General features: G+C 45.9%; 1 protein-coding gene across 4 annotated transcripts in view; it reads right to left on the bottom strand.

Moving 5' to 3' along the window:
* LOC139386379 (protein phosphatase 1 regulatory subunit 37-like) overlaps positions 1-14,739 on the bottom strand; it is a 53,729-nt gene that overhangs the window by 12,601 nt on the left and 26,389 nt on the right. For 3 of the 4 annotated variants that reach the window (XM_071131922.1, XM_071131923.1, XM_071131921.1), the window contains 5 exons: positions 8,123-8,220; positions 3,751-3,796; positions 3,558-3,658; positions 1,631-1,750; positions 85-235 (listed from right to left, as the gene is read on the bottom strand). In XM_071131922.1, coding sequence (XP_070988023.1) covers positions 85-235; positions 1,631-1,750; positions 3,558-3,658; positions 3,751-3,796; positions 8,123-8,220 — 516 coding nt within the window. The remainder of the gene's footprint in view (positions 1-84; positions 236-1,630; positions 1,751-3,557; positions 3,659-3,750; positions 3,797-8,122; positions 8,221-14,739) is intronic. The other variant, XM_071131924.1, reaches the window with a different exon arrangement.

The following is a 14,739-nucleotide window of genomic DNA, read 5'->3' on the forward strand; positions in this document are numbered from 1 at the left end:
GAGTGAAGGATGAGGAAATGGAGGCAAAAACTTCTCGGTTAACACAGTGATGACGCTCTGCCTCCCATCTTCCCGCAGCGTTACCCAGCAGCATCAGTGGTCGTCCAGAGAGCCCAGCGTTCTCTAGGTGCAGCACAGCAAGACTGCCGCTGATGCGGAGCGCCCGCGCCACAAACGGGGCAGAGTGATCCAGCAGGGGTGTGTTGCGGGCGTCCAGGTACTGCAGAGAGCTCGTCTGGGGACAGAAAACACATGCAGTAATGTTTAAATCAAATTTCTAGTTAAATGTATTTTATAAATAACCATAACGGCAGACACAGTTTTGCTTGTGCCTTCGGGAGGCCTGCGATCTGCAGCCCACGTACTGTCAGCTGTGGCTAATATGGACGGCAGGTAGTCTAGCGGTTTGCGCATTGGGCCAGTAAACAAAAGGTTGCTAGTTCGACTCCCCGAGATGACATGGTGGGAAAAAATATGTCAATGTGCCCTCCAGGGGGCGCTGGCCGTGACCCCGGCCACGACCCCATTCTCCAAGGGTGTCTCAGAGAGAGTTGGGATATGCAAAAAAAAAAAAAAAAAATTTCAAATTTGCACATAATACACATTTGTGAAATAGGACAATTATAAGTGCCCACCAAATTATTATATCTGAACACCTATGTGCTCACAAACAGACTTGTACAGAGGATGTCTTTGGAAAATATATTGGATAATCCTCCCAGCATCCCTGGGAATGGGAACACCCCTCCCCCCCCCCACTGGGTTTAACTGTGACCTGACCTCTCTTCCATAATCCAGGAACTTCCCGTAATCTGTAATCGGAGCTCTGATAGTGATGACTCACGTCACAGCGCCAGTTAAGAGCATTACACCTTGCTGTCACTGGAAAGAGACATTATTCTCTAACAAATACGTGCTACGCCCAGCCTAGAGATGATGCATAGCCATATCCAGACACACCTGTACACACAACCAGGAATGTATAGTACCACTGCAAACGCAAAGGACGTCAAGCGGCTTGCTTGGAGAGTACTGCTTCCCTGTGATGTGGCTCAAAGAGGCCTCGCAACTCAGGACCTCTGCCTTGCAAACACATGACCTCCCTCCTGAAGCGTCTCTACCCGTCACGCTATTGAAAAAAGCCTTTTAACTGCGCAAGGGGCTGAGGACTGAGTTTCACATATCCCCATCTGCTACACAAACACACAAGCCAAAAAGCACACTTGTGTACGTACACTAAACCTCCTGCATGCCTGAGCGCCCGATTGCAGCCCCAGGGGGTGCTTCAGTGGAGACCGCAGGCATGTCTCATCCTCACACATACCCAGAGGAGATGTCTTTCTAAACCCACATGGGTTTAGTGTTAATGAAACTACGTTGCAAATCCAGTCGATCAAAATGCATTCAATACCCTAAACATGCTGCTGGATTCTACTCATTGTCCTTTAAAAAAACGCCCATCACAAGCATATTATGATGGCTAAATACTGCACAATTTAAACACCTGACCCTTAATCCCCAAAAGTCTAAATATTGGACAATAAAATGGTGCCTTCCTGTACTATTTTGCCATTAATTCATCGCTCGACAACCCCCCCCACCCCCCTGCCCAGAGGTCAAGACCTCTCACCTTTCTCATCATGTGGGCTGCGGCCTGCCAGCCGCGGGTGCCGATGTGCTTGTTGAAGGAAATGTTGAGGTGTGTGGCCGACTCATAGTACTCAATCATGTCAAAGAGAGCGGACGCACCCTGGGAGGAAGAGAGGAGAGACAGAGGAGGATCAAATGTTAGGCCACACTTTACACTGGCCTTACATCCCAACTACTAAGATAAGATCATGAAAGATAAATATTCCCTACTAGTGTTGCCATACGTTTTAAATGGGAGGAAGGGCCGACAGTGTTGTGCACAACCTCCGCTACTATGGAAACGGCCAACCGCCTCAAGGGTGAGACCACTGGTTGGTTGGTGCGAGAGACGGACCAAAGGAAAATAGAGAAATAGGCCTATATGGTAGAAGCTGACACTACTACTCAGACATCAACACTCCAAAAGGCCTGGGAATTTTAACCAGGAAACATACACCCAGCATACTCATGAGCAGGCGATCATTGTGAGTAGAAGGGAATCTACACACACAGGCAGAGGCCCCATTTGCTTGAAACAGCAGAAATAGTCAAGTCATGAGCCCGGTGGGAAAGTATCTGGCTGGCTGCAGAATCTGCATGCCGACCTCAGTCTAGGAATCAGCACATGACTGGGGCCAGGACAGCACAATCTGCACAGGGAACCTTTCCTCAACCCTCCAGAAATCATTAGAAACTGTGGAATCATTCATGCAAATAATACCGTGCCTTTGGAATTAATTCACGCAAATCAAACAAAACGTGGTCTTCGAATGAAATAAGTAGACAAAACAGTCGAGCTAAGACGATGTTACCTCAGGTTCTATCCGACCAGAACCACGACCGTCCAAAAGTAAAGAAACTGAACAAATAAGTCCTGACGGATGCCCCTGGCTGGCTGGTGTAGCTACAGTAAGTCACATTAACAGAGAGCCTGATGAAGTGAGGCAGCTGGAAAAGGGTAACACAACCCACTACAGAGAGACTGGGCTGATCCATGGCTCTGTCTCAACCACTGCCTCTCATTCACCCACTCCTTCGCTCCTGTTCCCTCTGTCGCCCAGGTAGGGCCATCCACATCCAGGCCAGTGACAGCCAGCCCGACAAACCCACTGTCCCCATCTAAACTTGACCGTCTCTCCCCTATAATGACCTGCGGTGGGGGGAGAAACTCTGTGAGAGAGCCACTAAAAGAGCCCCTAAAAAAAGAATGTCTTTAACGAGCGAGTGTGAGGGAGCTCAGCAAGTCAGTTCAGTGACATTTCCAGGGCAGTCAGTGAGTGTGTGGGAGAGGGGGGGGGGGGGTGCGCCTGCATTCATACCACAATGTATTTGTTTAGTACTGTCGTGTATCTTTGCATGCATGAACATGCTTATGTGGATAGCAAATGGGGGCATGCACCGTCCTCTCCGCGTGCATGAATGTGCACTCACGTATAGGTCTACAGTATAGTCTGTGCAAGCATGGACAAAAAGTGTGTGCATTTACAGCACTTGACTGAGTAGCACATGGAGCCAAGCCTACAAAATGTGTGTTTGAGGAAATAAGAAGTGGTCAGACTAGGCAGCGTCGGTTTGTGTCCCTCTGGCCTACAGCAGAGCTCCGGTTCTGACCGCCTGGTCTGTCTGCGTCTGACCGCCTGTCTGTCCGTGTCTCAACCCAACCCCATCTAATGGTGTTTACATTCACAGAGCTCTTAGAGTAATCGCGCGACCCTGGGAGACACTGCACATCCTGCCAGAGGAGAGCGGGACAGGAAACAGACAGGGGGAAGGAGAGGACAGGGAAATAAGAGGAGGGAAATAATGAGAGCGAGGAAAAGGAGTTGAAGAGAGGAAAGAGGGTAAAAAACGTTTAAAGGGAAGATGAGAGGGGAAAACCAGGAAGGGAGAAGAGGGGGAAGGAGAGTGAGAGGTGTGGATAAACGTACATCTTCATCCAGGTTGGTCTGCTCCAGATCCACCACTTTAAACTGGACCCGCTTGAACACCTCCTCCAAGGACTCACACGCCTTATAGTCCAGCTTCTCACCTGGAGGGACACAAGAGGTCACGCCTTGAAGACAGACCTGTGTGCGCGCGTGTCTGTTGTACGCGGTGCGTGTGTATTCAGTATACGCTTACCTTTAAGGTCCAAGCATTCATTTCGGTGAGTTAGGTCTTTCAGCTCCTAAGAAAACACAGGGAAACAGAACAACCCTCAGTAAGACACACAAAGCCAATCACTCAGAGAGACAACACAGTAGGACAATGTCACCATAGAGACAGACTTTGACTTTCATCACATAAAAAGGGGACCAATATGAACCCACGTAAAGGGAGAAAAAAAACAACTCCTGTGTACACAGACCTAAACCGTTGATACAAAGAACAGGTCGGCAGGACACGATTGCTCAATGGGGATTAAAGTGTGTGTGTGTGTGTGTGTGTGTGCGCCCGCTCTTGCGTCAGCAGAGTACAACATCAAGCCAAGACCTGCCTGAACAGACAGGAAAACAGCAGACAAAGCATTTCTTCTCTTATCTGAACCAGTGTCATAGTAGGATGGCCAATAATAATATCCAGAATTTTATCTGTTGAACGTCCCAGATCCCTACATAGGTAAAGGTCGACTCTTCCCGTTCAAACTCAGTGTGTGTGTTGTTACACACACACACACACACACACACACACACACACGCACGCACGACAACCATTTTGTGCCAATAAGATGCACGAAATCAAAGGGAAATAGTGCCATCTAAAATGTAGCAGGTCCATGAAACCTGAGCTGGACACATTGTGATTACAGTGTGTTAGAGGCCCGTGGCGGGTATTGCCCTCAATCACATCTCTATACGACCCACAAGTCTGTTTACGTGACGCAAGTGTCCTCACTCCACAGCAACCAATTCTATTCTATTCACAGTTAGTGTCATAACGCCGCTGCATTCAAAGGGGGGGGGGGGGGGGGGGGGCTGCTTGTCAGATAGTCACCGCTGATAACAGTAGCTAAACAGACTTAATTCCTCATATCAAAAGCAAAGTACACCGAAGTGTATTTTCAGGGTATGTGATCTACACAACCAAGAGCAACATTAGGGCCATCCGTTCGTAGGTTACGGTCAATACTTAAAAATTGCAGATGAGAAATACAGCTAAGTCTGTCCAAGATCAGCAGCGATAGATAGCTAAGAATGGATCAAGGCTCTGAAGCTCTGCTAGGACCTGAATACAGCCCAGCCAGCCAGACAGAGTGTGAGAAACTACAGACAGCAGAAAAACAGACCAAAGTAAATAGTCCCCTGGCCCTATAGCCTTCAGGTGGTTTTGACTGTCTGCAGGCGATACTGACAGACACTTCAGCCCAGGCAAACACACCCTTCTGGAGAAAATTAAAAAGTCATTGTACTTTAAACTACAGCTGGTTTAGTCACTTGCCATGAAGAATACACAGCCATTAGCACAATATACCATGTTGCCAGAAGCCTACAGCAGATGCATGTGAATGTGACAGTGTGAAAGGAAAGACAGACCTATTCAGGTATGTGAGAGTGCGTGTAAGACCCACTGAGGTACTGCATAGTGTGTGTGTGTGTGTGTCACCCATTCAGGTACAGATACATTCATCTGAGTGAGCGAATTTCTGGGGCTGATGGTGTGTGACCCTCCGTGGCGTTCTGGGATTGGCAGGTCCTCCACTCTTCTACCTGGGGTGATTGTGTGTGTGCGCGTGTGTGTCTCTCTGAGAGGGGCGAGCGAGAAACTACGGAAAGGGAACACGATACGGCACTGCACAGGCCTCCACAATAGGATACAATAGGACTGTGTGGCCGCAGGTATGTCTGTCCCTGAATAATGAGTAGTCCTATACACCTGAATGAGTCACGAGCACGCTAAAGTGAACATCTGTGGCCTTATGAGTGTGCGTATTCTTGAGCGTGTGTGCACATGTGCGTACACATCTATAGTTGTGCGTGTGTGACAGAGGGGGAGATTGAATGTCCTCGTGCCGACGGGGAGCAGCGGAGACAGAAATGTGACACAGTGCTGCCAAGCGTCTAAGCCCAGGGGCTCTGGTTGGGGCTACTGAGGCTCAGGTATTCCACACACACATGCTGAAATAGGCTAGAGCCCCTTAAACACACACACACACACACACTTAATGTAGGTAACCTGTAGGCCCCTGGCCGGACACCACGTGCACAGTACACACTAAATAAAAAGTGTATTTAAAAAGGGGGGGAAAAAAACAAAACACATCTTTCTTGGCAGCCATTTTTTGGGGGGGCGGGTATGTTTATACAGCCGTTTCTTTCAAGGATGACTAAGCAGAAAAACCGGGCCGTGGATCAGAGCAGACCAGCAGCCAACACACTGACGACGGTGTATTCACTGGCTGCTAACCCCACAGTGGAAAGTTACCCGGGCTTTATTTAAGGCACGAGCAGAAGGCCAGCTTAGCACAGTGATGAGTCTTTCCACAAGTGTGCACAATGTCACCCTCTCTCTCACCAATGACTAAACGCCGCCTGAGTGGGGTGACGGGAGATTCCCTGAGCCTCCGTCACACACACACACACACACAGAGAGAGAGAGAGGAGGCCGATTGAGCAAGGTTTTTCTTGCGAGGAATGCGCGAGGTAGAGAGGTGCAGGAGGGGTAGACAGGCGACAGACAGTACAAGGGGTTGAGAGAGAAGGAAAGGGAGGCAATTCTTCCACCGAGAACATGTGTGTTTGCACAGTACGTGTGTGTGTGTGTGTGTGTGTGTGTGTGTGTTTGCGAACCACAAACATTCAACAGTGATAAGGGCTTGTCAGTAAGCATTTCACGGTAAGGTCTACACCTGCTGTATTCGGCGCATGTGACAAATACGACAACACTTGATCACGTGTAGCTGCACTCGCCATACCGCTGCCGGCCCCTTCTGTCACTCACCCTCTGACTCTTCCCTATGAGCTCATCCTCACACAACTGCGGATTTAAACCGCCATCCCACACGCACACACCCTGACGCCCATTGTCTTCCTAAGACGAGACACACAACAGAGAAAGACAAACCTGCTCAGGAGACTTCAGGAAGCTACAGTGGGTATTTAAAAAAATAAAAACACGCCCATACTTCTGTACGCAAGCAACAGGGTGTGTATTGACCACCAACAGAAGGCTATTGACCAGATAGAATGTTAACAGTAGGCTGCTTATGCGTGTGTGTACTGTGCAAAGGTGTGTGTTTGAGAATGTCTGTGTGTATGTGTGAGTGTATGCGCGAGTGTGTTAAGGGAAGGTGGATGGGCAGAAAGAGTTCTGGGGTGGGTCTTGAAGAGTAAATATATTTTTTTTTAAATATATAAATAAATTGAACCTTTATTTAACCAAGCACTTCCGCAAACACTCAAACTTTCCAATGACACGGCACAGCAGACAGAGACATGCTGGAGTGTGTGGTCGCTGGACAGGAAACCGTGGCAACTTACAGTAGGAGACACACACACACACACACACACCCTCTCTTATGCTACTTATGGCTGTGCCTCGGTCTGGCTCTTCATTTCCATCTGCCCTTCCATTCCATCTGTGATTGCATTTTTGTCCATTGTCTCTCTCGTTCTTCACAAGCAAACATCATGGTATCAATGCGGCATTGGTCGACCTCTCACGCGAACGGAAAGGAAGACTACTGGACCGTAGAACGACAGCGATAAGCCCAGTACAAACAGCCATGAGCCCTCCCCTTGTTCTGCCCAGACACTTGAGGTGAAAAAGGCCTTTCACGGGTTTCTCCATTCATACCTGTTGCCAAGACAAAGTGTCTACATAACAGGCTTTCAACTGAAAGAAAAACAAACAATGCCCACTCTTGCGTTAATGTGTGGACACACACACACACACACACACACACACACAGCACCGGTATTTAAAAAAAGAAAACGGAGTCGAGGCATTCCCTATCAGACCCCAGGAGCTACTTTTTATTAGGGATTAGAGCACAAGACCGAGCAAACGGAAAACAACAAACATCAACAAACCAGACAGACACAGCACATAAATCCCCCTGCTGCTGTCAGCAAAGCCCAGCTAGCTCCATGACAATCCGCACGGTGGGTGTGAGTGAGCTGCCCCAGCAGGGTGGTTTGAGGTCAGGTGGTGTTTGATTGGGTGCCAGAGTGAGAGAGGGTTCCACTGGTACCAGATTTTGATGAGGTGGTGATGGTGTTGGGGATTTAAAAGTCCAGATACAGGCTTAATCCAGCTCCACGACAAGACTAAAAGCTAAGAAAGCATGAATTAAGTCTAGTGTTTCAGTGCTGTTATTAGGCTACTGAAATAGTGGCATGGAGAATGTGTCAGTGTGTGTGTGTGTGTGTGTGTGTTACTGTGGATCCACAAACTATTAAAAGCCTACATTTTGTTCGGGCTAACCTGAGTGGGTTTCTTCTTTGGATATGAGCTCTATATCTCTGTGTGTGTGTGTGTGTGTGTGTGTGTGTAAGTGTATTTCATTCAAGTTTACCTGCATCTGTTTAAGCACTTTGGGGATGGGTTTACAGTTGAGTTTCACGCAGGCCTGTCTGTAGGCAGAGAGAATCTCATCCACCGTCACATTCTGGGCTGAAAAACAAGAGAGAGATAGACCAACAAGGTGACAACATGATTACACACACACACACGTCGATACTCAAAAGGTGGCCTGTTGACGACATCAGTTTGCGTCACAGACATTATAGCACAGCACGATTGACAACATGGTGACATAACATTTTCACATTCACCTGGCTACCTTCTCACCTCTATATAAAAAATACAAAAACACACATGCAACTGGCGAGTGAAAATCTGTCAAAAACGTTCAGCGATATCACACATTAAAAAAAACATCTCCCTTGGTGGCTGAGTGAGTCATACACAAGGAGAGCATGTGGTATTTTGAGACACAGTAAGTATATGGGATTTGCAATCTGCTTAGCTAATGGACAGGAAACGAAGCCAACCGGATCCCCTCGCTATAAATGGCTGGTAGGTATTCAGACTGCATCTGGCTCATCAGTGGAGAGAGGGGCACACCGTGGAGACCCTCCGAGGTGCCTCTGTCCTGCAGCTTTCTACAGAGTCCAGCGCGCACGCGTATGTGTGTGTGAGAGACCCACTGAAACCCTAGACCCTCGCTCTCAGGGCTAACTGCTCAGATGACTGAGGTGCAGATTCAGCCCCGTTGTTTCAGCTCAGATAGACTAATGAGAGATGTGCAGACAAAGAGACAGGTGTGTGTGTCTCTCTCAAGTATATGCATATGCTGCGAGTCTGTGTGCGCACACAAGACAAAGGTCTGATATTTTGTCCTGCCATCAGCAGTTTGGCTACTTACGCTAAGGTGAGACAAAATGTCCCCTCTCTTGCCTTCCTCCCGCTCTCCTTCCCCACCCTTCATCTGAATCCCGCATTGTCATTCTAGTCCCGCTCCCGAGTGGCAGGACGGTCATCCTCTTAGCCTAGGTGCCAGTTTGTTTAGCTCTCCTGCCAACTCCTAATGGAATTGTCATGTTCAGCTTGCCAAATGACAATGGATCACGCAAAAGCACAAACAGATCTGGGACCAGGCTAAGGATTGTTGAAGACGGTGAACGTTGAAGAAAGAAATTCAATGCACAGAGACTCCGTGCGGTTCGACTCCTTACAGTATGGTTCAACCATAGACATTCAGGGCGGTGCCGTGGTATTTTTGTAGCTTGGGATCTTCACCCATCAAAGCCCTCTGAAACGCATCCACATCACACAGATAACCCTTTGTCCTTAGTGGCTTTGAAGAAACCTGAGGATTTTATCAGTCATTCTAACCCCTCCATGGTCAAGTGACACTCGAACAACAGCAATGAGTCTCCAGGGGACATCCCACAGTTAGGCTTAGAGAGCACGGATGTGTGCAAACATGTTATTCGGCGTGTCTCCATATTCTCAAAATCACAGCCCAAATAACTCATGACCAGGGAGCACCATCAGACATCAACGCTGTGTGTTACAGAGATAGAAACACAGGCACTGGGGTAAGTGTGCATGTGTGTGTGTTTATATATATATATACACATACGCACGCACACACACAGATGAAGTCGGAAGTTCACATACACTTTAGCCAAATAAATTTAAACTCAGTTTCACAATTCCTGACATTTAAATCCTTGTAAAAATGTCCTGTCTTAGGTCAGTTAGGATCACCACTATATTTTAAGAATGTGAAATGTCAGAATAATAGTAGAGAGAATTATTTATTTTAACTTTTATTTATTTCATCACATTCCCACTGGGTCAGAAGTTTACATACACTCAATTAGTATTTGGTAGCATTGCCTTTAAATTGTTTGGCCCATTCCTCCTGACAGAGCTGGTGTAACTGAGTCAAGTTTGTAGGCCTCCTTGCTGTTGTTCTGGGATTGATTTGCACTTTTCGCACCAAAGTACATTCATCTCTAGCAGACAGAACACATCTGAACGATATGACGGCTGCATGGTGCCATGGTGTTTATACTTGATTACTATTGTTTGTACAGATGAACATGGTACCTTCCGGCATTTGGAAATTGCTCCCAAGGATGAACCTTCTGGAGGTCTACAATATTTTTTTCTGAGGTCTTGGCTGATTTCTTTTGATTTTTTCATGATGTTAAGCAAAGAGGCACTGAGTTTGAAGGTAGGCCTTGAAATATATCCACAGGTACACCTCCAATTGACTCAAATTATGTCAATTAGCCTATCAAAAGCTTATAAAGCCATGACAATTTTCTGGAATTTTCCAAGCTGTTTAAAGGCACAGTCAACTTGTGTATGTAAACTTCTGACACACTGGAAATGTGATACAGTGAATTATAAGTGAAATAATCTGTAAACAATTGTTGGAAAAAATGACTTGTGTCATGCAAAGTAGATATCCTAAACGACTTGCCAAAACTACAGGTTGTTAACAAGAAATTTGTGGAGTAGTTGAAAAACGAGTTAATGACCCCAACTTAAGTGTAAGTAAACGGCCGACTTCAACTATGTGTGTGTGCACGTTTCTCGACACCTAGTAGTGCAGTTGTTAAGCTTTCCCTCGAACGCATGCATTCAAAATAGATAGTCCATTTCAGATAGAAGCAGAACTAAAGCTCTCCTGCAGGCCAGACAGGCCCAACCAGTGATCAGCATCATGAGGCTCTGCTCTGCCTGCCATCAGACGCAGACTGAATGAACAACAGCCTGGCAGGCTGCTCTAAAAGGGCCCTGGAAAGCACACAGACAGAGCCAGAGCTGCGCTGCTTATGCAACACACCTACCACTCACTCACACACTGAGAAAAAGGCTCAGGGCATCAACTGTTAGGCCCAGGCTGTGCTATATCAGGACTGATCTGGATACGGCGGAGCAGACGACAGAGGGATAAGGCTTTAAAAAGCAGTCAAAACAAAATGCGTCTGAAAAGAGGGTGAGTGAGTGTGTGTGCGTTGTGTGTGTGTGACAGAGTGAGAAAGAAAGAGTGTAGGCTACGCGCGTGTGCTTGCCTTGTCTACCTCTGTGTGTGTACACACCTGTTGATCCAGGAGGGGCTGTATTGTATTAGAATCACCTGGCTCAATAGTCGCCCGTCTCCAAAACACAATACAGTGTCTCTTATGAGATCTCCTCAAACTGACGGAGATCGAGCATCTCCCTTCAAAAACAAATATCCAGAAGCTGATTGTGAAATCACCTTCACCATCCCTCTCCCTCACATTAAGACCATTCCTTAAACAGAACACACCCAAAACACTCAACTTCACCATAGAACATATCGCTTGCTTTCCTTCTACAAAGTGTAGCCTCCTCGTGTGTGTGTGTGTCCAACATTGTTACAGCAGATTCAAAGACATATCACACATCCTCCAAATGGTCAGGACAGTGAACATTTTCATGTAGACTTAATACTGCTACCTGCTTTTTTTAATGTTCAATTGTTAACCCCAATTACACCCTGCACACAAACCCTTTCAGTTCAGCTCTACCTGTGGCTCCTGTTGCAACAGCCCTGAGGCTCATGTCAGCTCCTGTCAACGCTCTGTGTGTGTGTGTGTGCGTGCATGCTTAGGTGTACAACGTGTCCTTGGGAAAGCATTAGGCCTAGCTTGCAGGGTTGTCGTCGAGCAGGAGTGAGTGTACACTCTTTCCAGAGGGGGGAAAGAGACGTGAGTCGCAGGAAGGTAGCACATTCCAACAGCCCAGAGGTGGAGAAACTCCCCTGGTTCTCAGAGCACGCCTCACACACACACACACCATCACTTCGTTACCTATTCTCAGTCCTCTAGAAAACTAGTTCTCAGCAAGTAAGGCACTGGAGTAGGAGTGGGAGAGTGTGTTCTGTTGAGGAGCCAGGGCCACTCTGTGTACCACACAGCTTCCCTGGCCGGAAACTGCTCAAGGTAAATAGCAGCAGGTAAAGATGTGCTATAAAAGCTACAGGGTCATAAATTCTGGGCTGCTCCCATCCCCCAGTAATCTGAGAGTTTTACTGCAAACAGCATGGAGCACTAATTCACCTTTCAGCAGCACAATAGGGTTGGTTGATGCCTGGAATGACACGTCACCCCATCTACCTGTCCAAACATCGTTGGTGGGGGGGGGGGGGGGTAGATCGTCCTTGCCTAGCAACGCAGTAAACAATCTGTAATGCAGCCTGTCACTGAAACCACCGATTAAAATCTAAATAATTAGACTACAATGTGGAAATCGTCTATCCAATATTGTATTTTCTTGTGGGCAAATAGATAAATAAACCAATCATATGGTGATATGTGGTAACGATAAATTTGAACGATGATTTGGTACCAAACGTTGTAAGCCGACAGTGTGATACGAGTCCCTTTCAGTGGTGATTAAGAACAATTTCAACTGAGATCGAGCGTGCATGTCAACCATAGAAGACGTAACTGGGCAGTCTCTTGGGAGAGCTAAGCAAAGTTACACTAAAATGGAATCGTAGGAGATGATGACCCACTGGCAGGGTAGTGAGGGAATGAGAGTCGCTCTCCGCTCTTGGCCAGCGTCGCCCTCAAATACCATCTACATCTGTGGGAAAAGCGTTCCGTCTGAACTTGTTTTCAGTAGACCTCACAGCAGGTAATATTGTTACCCCACTCCGCAGTCTATTAAAGACAGAAAAAGGTGAACATTCTTGTGTTCCTTGCCAGAAACCTTTAGGTAGGTTAATATAAAATGACAAGAAAAACAGTCCAAATGGTTCTTTATTGCACTTTCGGTTTCATTTTCAAAGCCTCTATTCACAGATGCGTCTTATTCAAAATAAATGTAGCCAGGCTAGAATATTCTGTTGTGTCTTAACCAAATAAATTAGTGAAAATAAGTTTGTCATACATATTTTGTTAACTTTATTTATTTTGTAGCTTAAAATGTTTTATTTTGTATTTTTAATAGGCAACATTTATTTTTTGTTCCCATAAGCGCTGCTGTGAGAGCTTATGTAATGCCGGTTGCATAATTGAAGGATATGAATAAAACACTTCCACAATAAATCCACATCTGTTTAACTTGTACAAGTAACGTTAACTGCACATTTTATTGACAGTAGTCTAGTCTTATAATTCTGGCTGTTTGGTTTGCAAGGATTTTCCTAAAACATTGGTCAGGTGGAGGCCAGAAACTTGTCACGTTTGTTTAAACTTCCATTCGATTTTTCTATCTTGCAATTGTTGGTTTTCACTCATTATTACCATATCATGTTTTTATTTGGCCTATTCACAAACACAACTTTCTGAGATATAAAACTCTTTTACGGTCGTCCAAATTCATTTGAATGTTGATCATGAAAGATATGCTTCGACCAACAAGTCAACAATCAAATAAAATGGCGACAAGAAGGGAAAATGCATATTTTGGCACTCTCCGCTGTCTACAATCTATATTGTAGGCCTACTTATTGCATTAAAATAGTAGACTAAGTCTACCTACATATTTATTGAAAAATAAATAGGTAGGCCATTTGGCATGTCGCCCAGCTGTGAGCTGCCCTGTTGTGCGCTGCCTGCTGCCCAACTCTGGCAGTTCCAGTCTAGTTTAAATAGGTTAAACAATCGTGTAAAAAATAAAAAATAAAAAACTTTTAAAAAATGATATGTTCTAACATCACCACTAGATGATGTTGGAACATTGCTGCGGGGACTTGCTTCCATTCATTGCAGTCAACGATGTCTGTCAAACACAGTTGATTTCCAATTAGGACGGTACTATCCTCCAATCCTACAGCACAAACCCGACTGTATGGAGAAGGTGGGGGTGAGCTGTATTGCACAATTCCTGGAGCTAAACAAGACTTCTAAAACCAACATACAGCTTGAAAAGGGAGATGCTGTCTGTCTGAGCTCTGAGGACAAGCCAAACTGTGCCAAATACACCATTTTACCCCTCCTTAAAGACAAAAAAATGTGCAGGCAGCAGGCACAACCCAAACAGGATTACCTATAGCCGGCATTAATAACCTGTTTGCACAAAGGCCATAAAAGAAAATACCTGTGGGATTTGTTGGCGCTGTTGTGAAAAATAAATTATTTGTCAAAAAAAAGTAGGACATTTGCATTCTTATTCATTTTTCTTCTTTGTTACGCAGTTAGGCTTATTTAAATGTATGCCATCAGGAATAATGTAGCCTATAATGTTCACCACAAATGCAGGTATTTGAGCCATTGAACCATATTTTATGAGCTCAAGCTAACGTTGTTCATCAACAGACGGCCCCTGATTGGGATACATGTTTTTTTTTTTAAATGACAGAATTCACCTCGGTGGTGAGGTGGCCAGGCGAGGCGTGAACAAAAGATATGAGAGAACCTGTACAGTCAGTCTCTGGGGCTGCTATGCGATTACAACACTACTGTAGGTATTGGCCAGCCTTCATAAAACCGTCAAGTTTTGCTGCCAAACCTCCTCTCCCAGCTCGTGAGCTTAGCTTGCTGATTCTAATCAATAGGCCTACAACACGTAAATTAACACGAGAAAGGCCTTGAGGGACCCCTTCAAGCCATTGACATATTTTGGACGTCAACATTCAAAACAGTCTAAATAATTTCATATATGCTATTGCAAAAATAATAATTTGGTTGTGTTTATGAA

The sequence above is a fragment of the Oncorhynchus clarkii genome, chromosome 27, assembly GCF_045791955.1.
Source record: "Oncorhynchus clarkii lewisi isolate Uvic-CL-2024 chromosome 27, UVic_Ocla_1.0, whole genome shotgun sequence".
Lineage (NCBI taxonomy): Eukaryota > Metazoa > Chordata > Actinopteri > Salmoniformes > Salmonidae > Oncorhynchus > Oncorhynchus clarkii.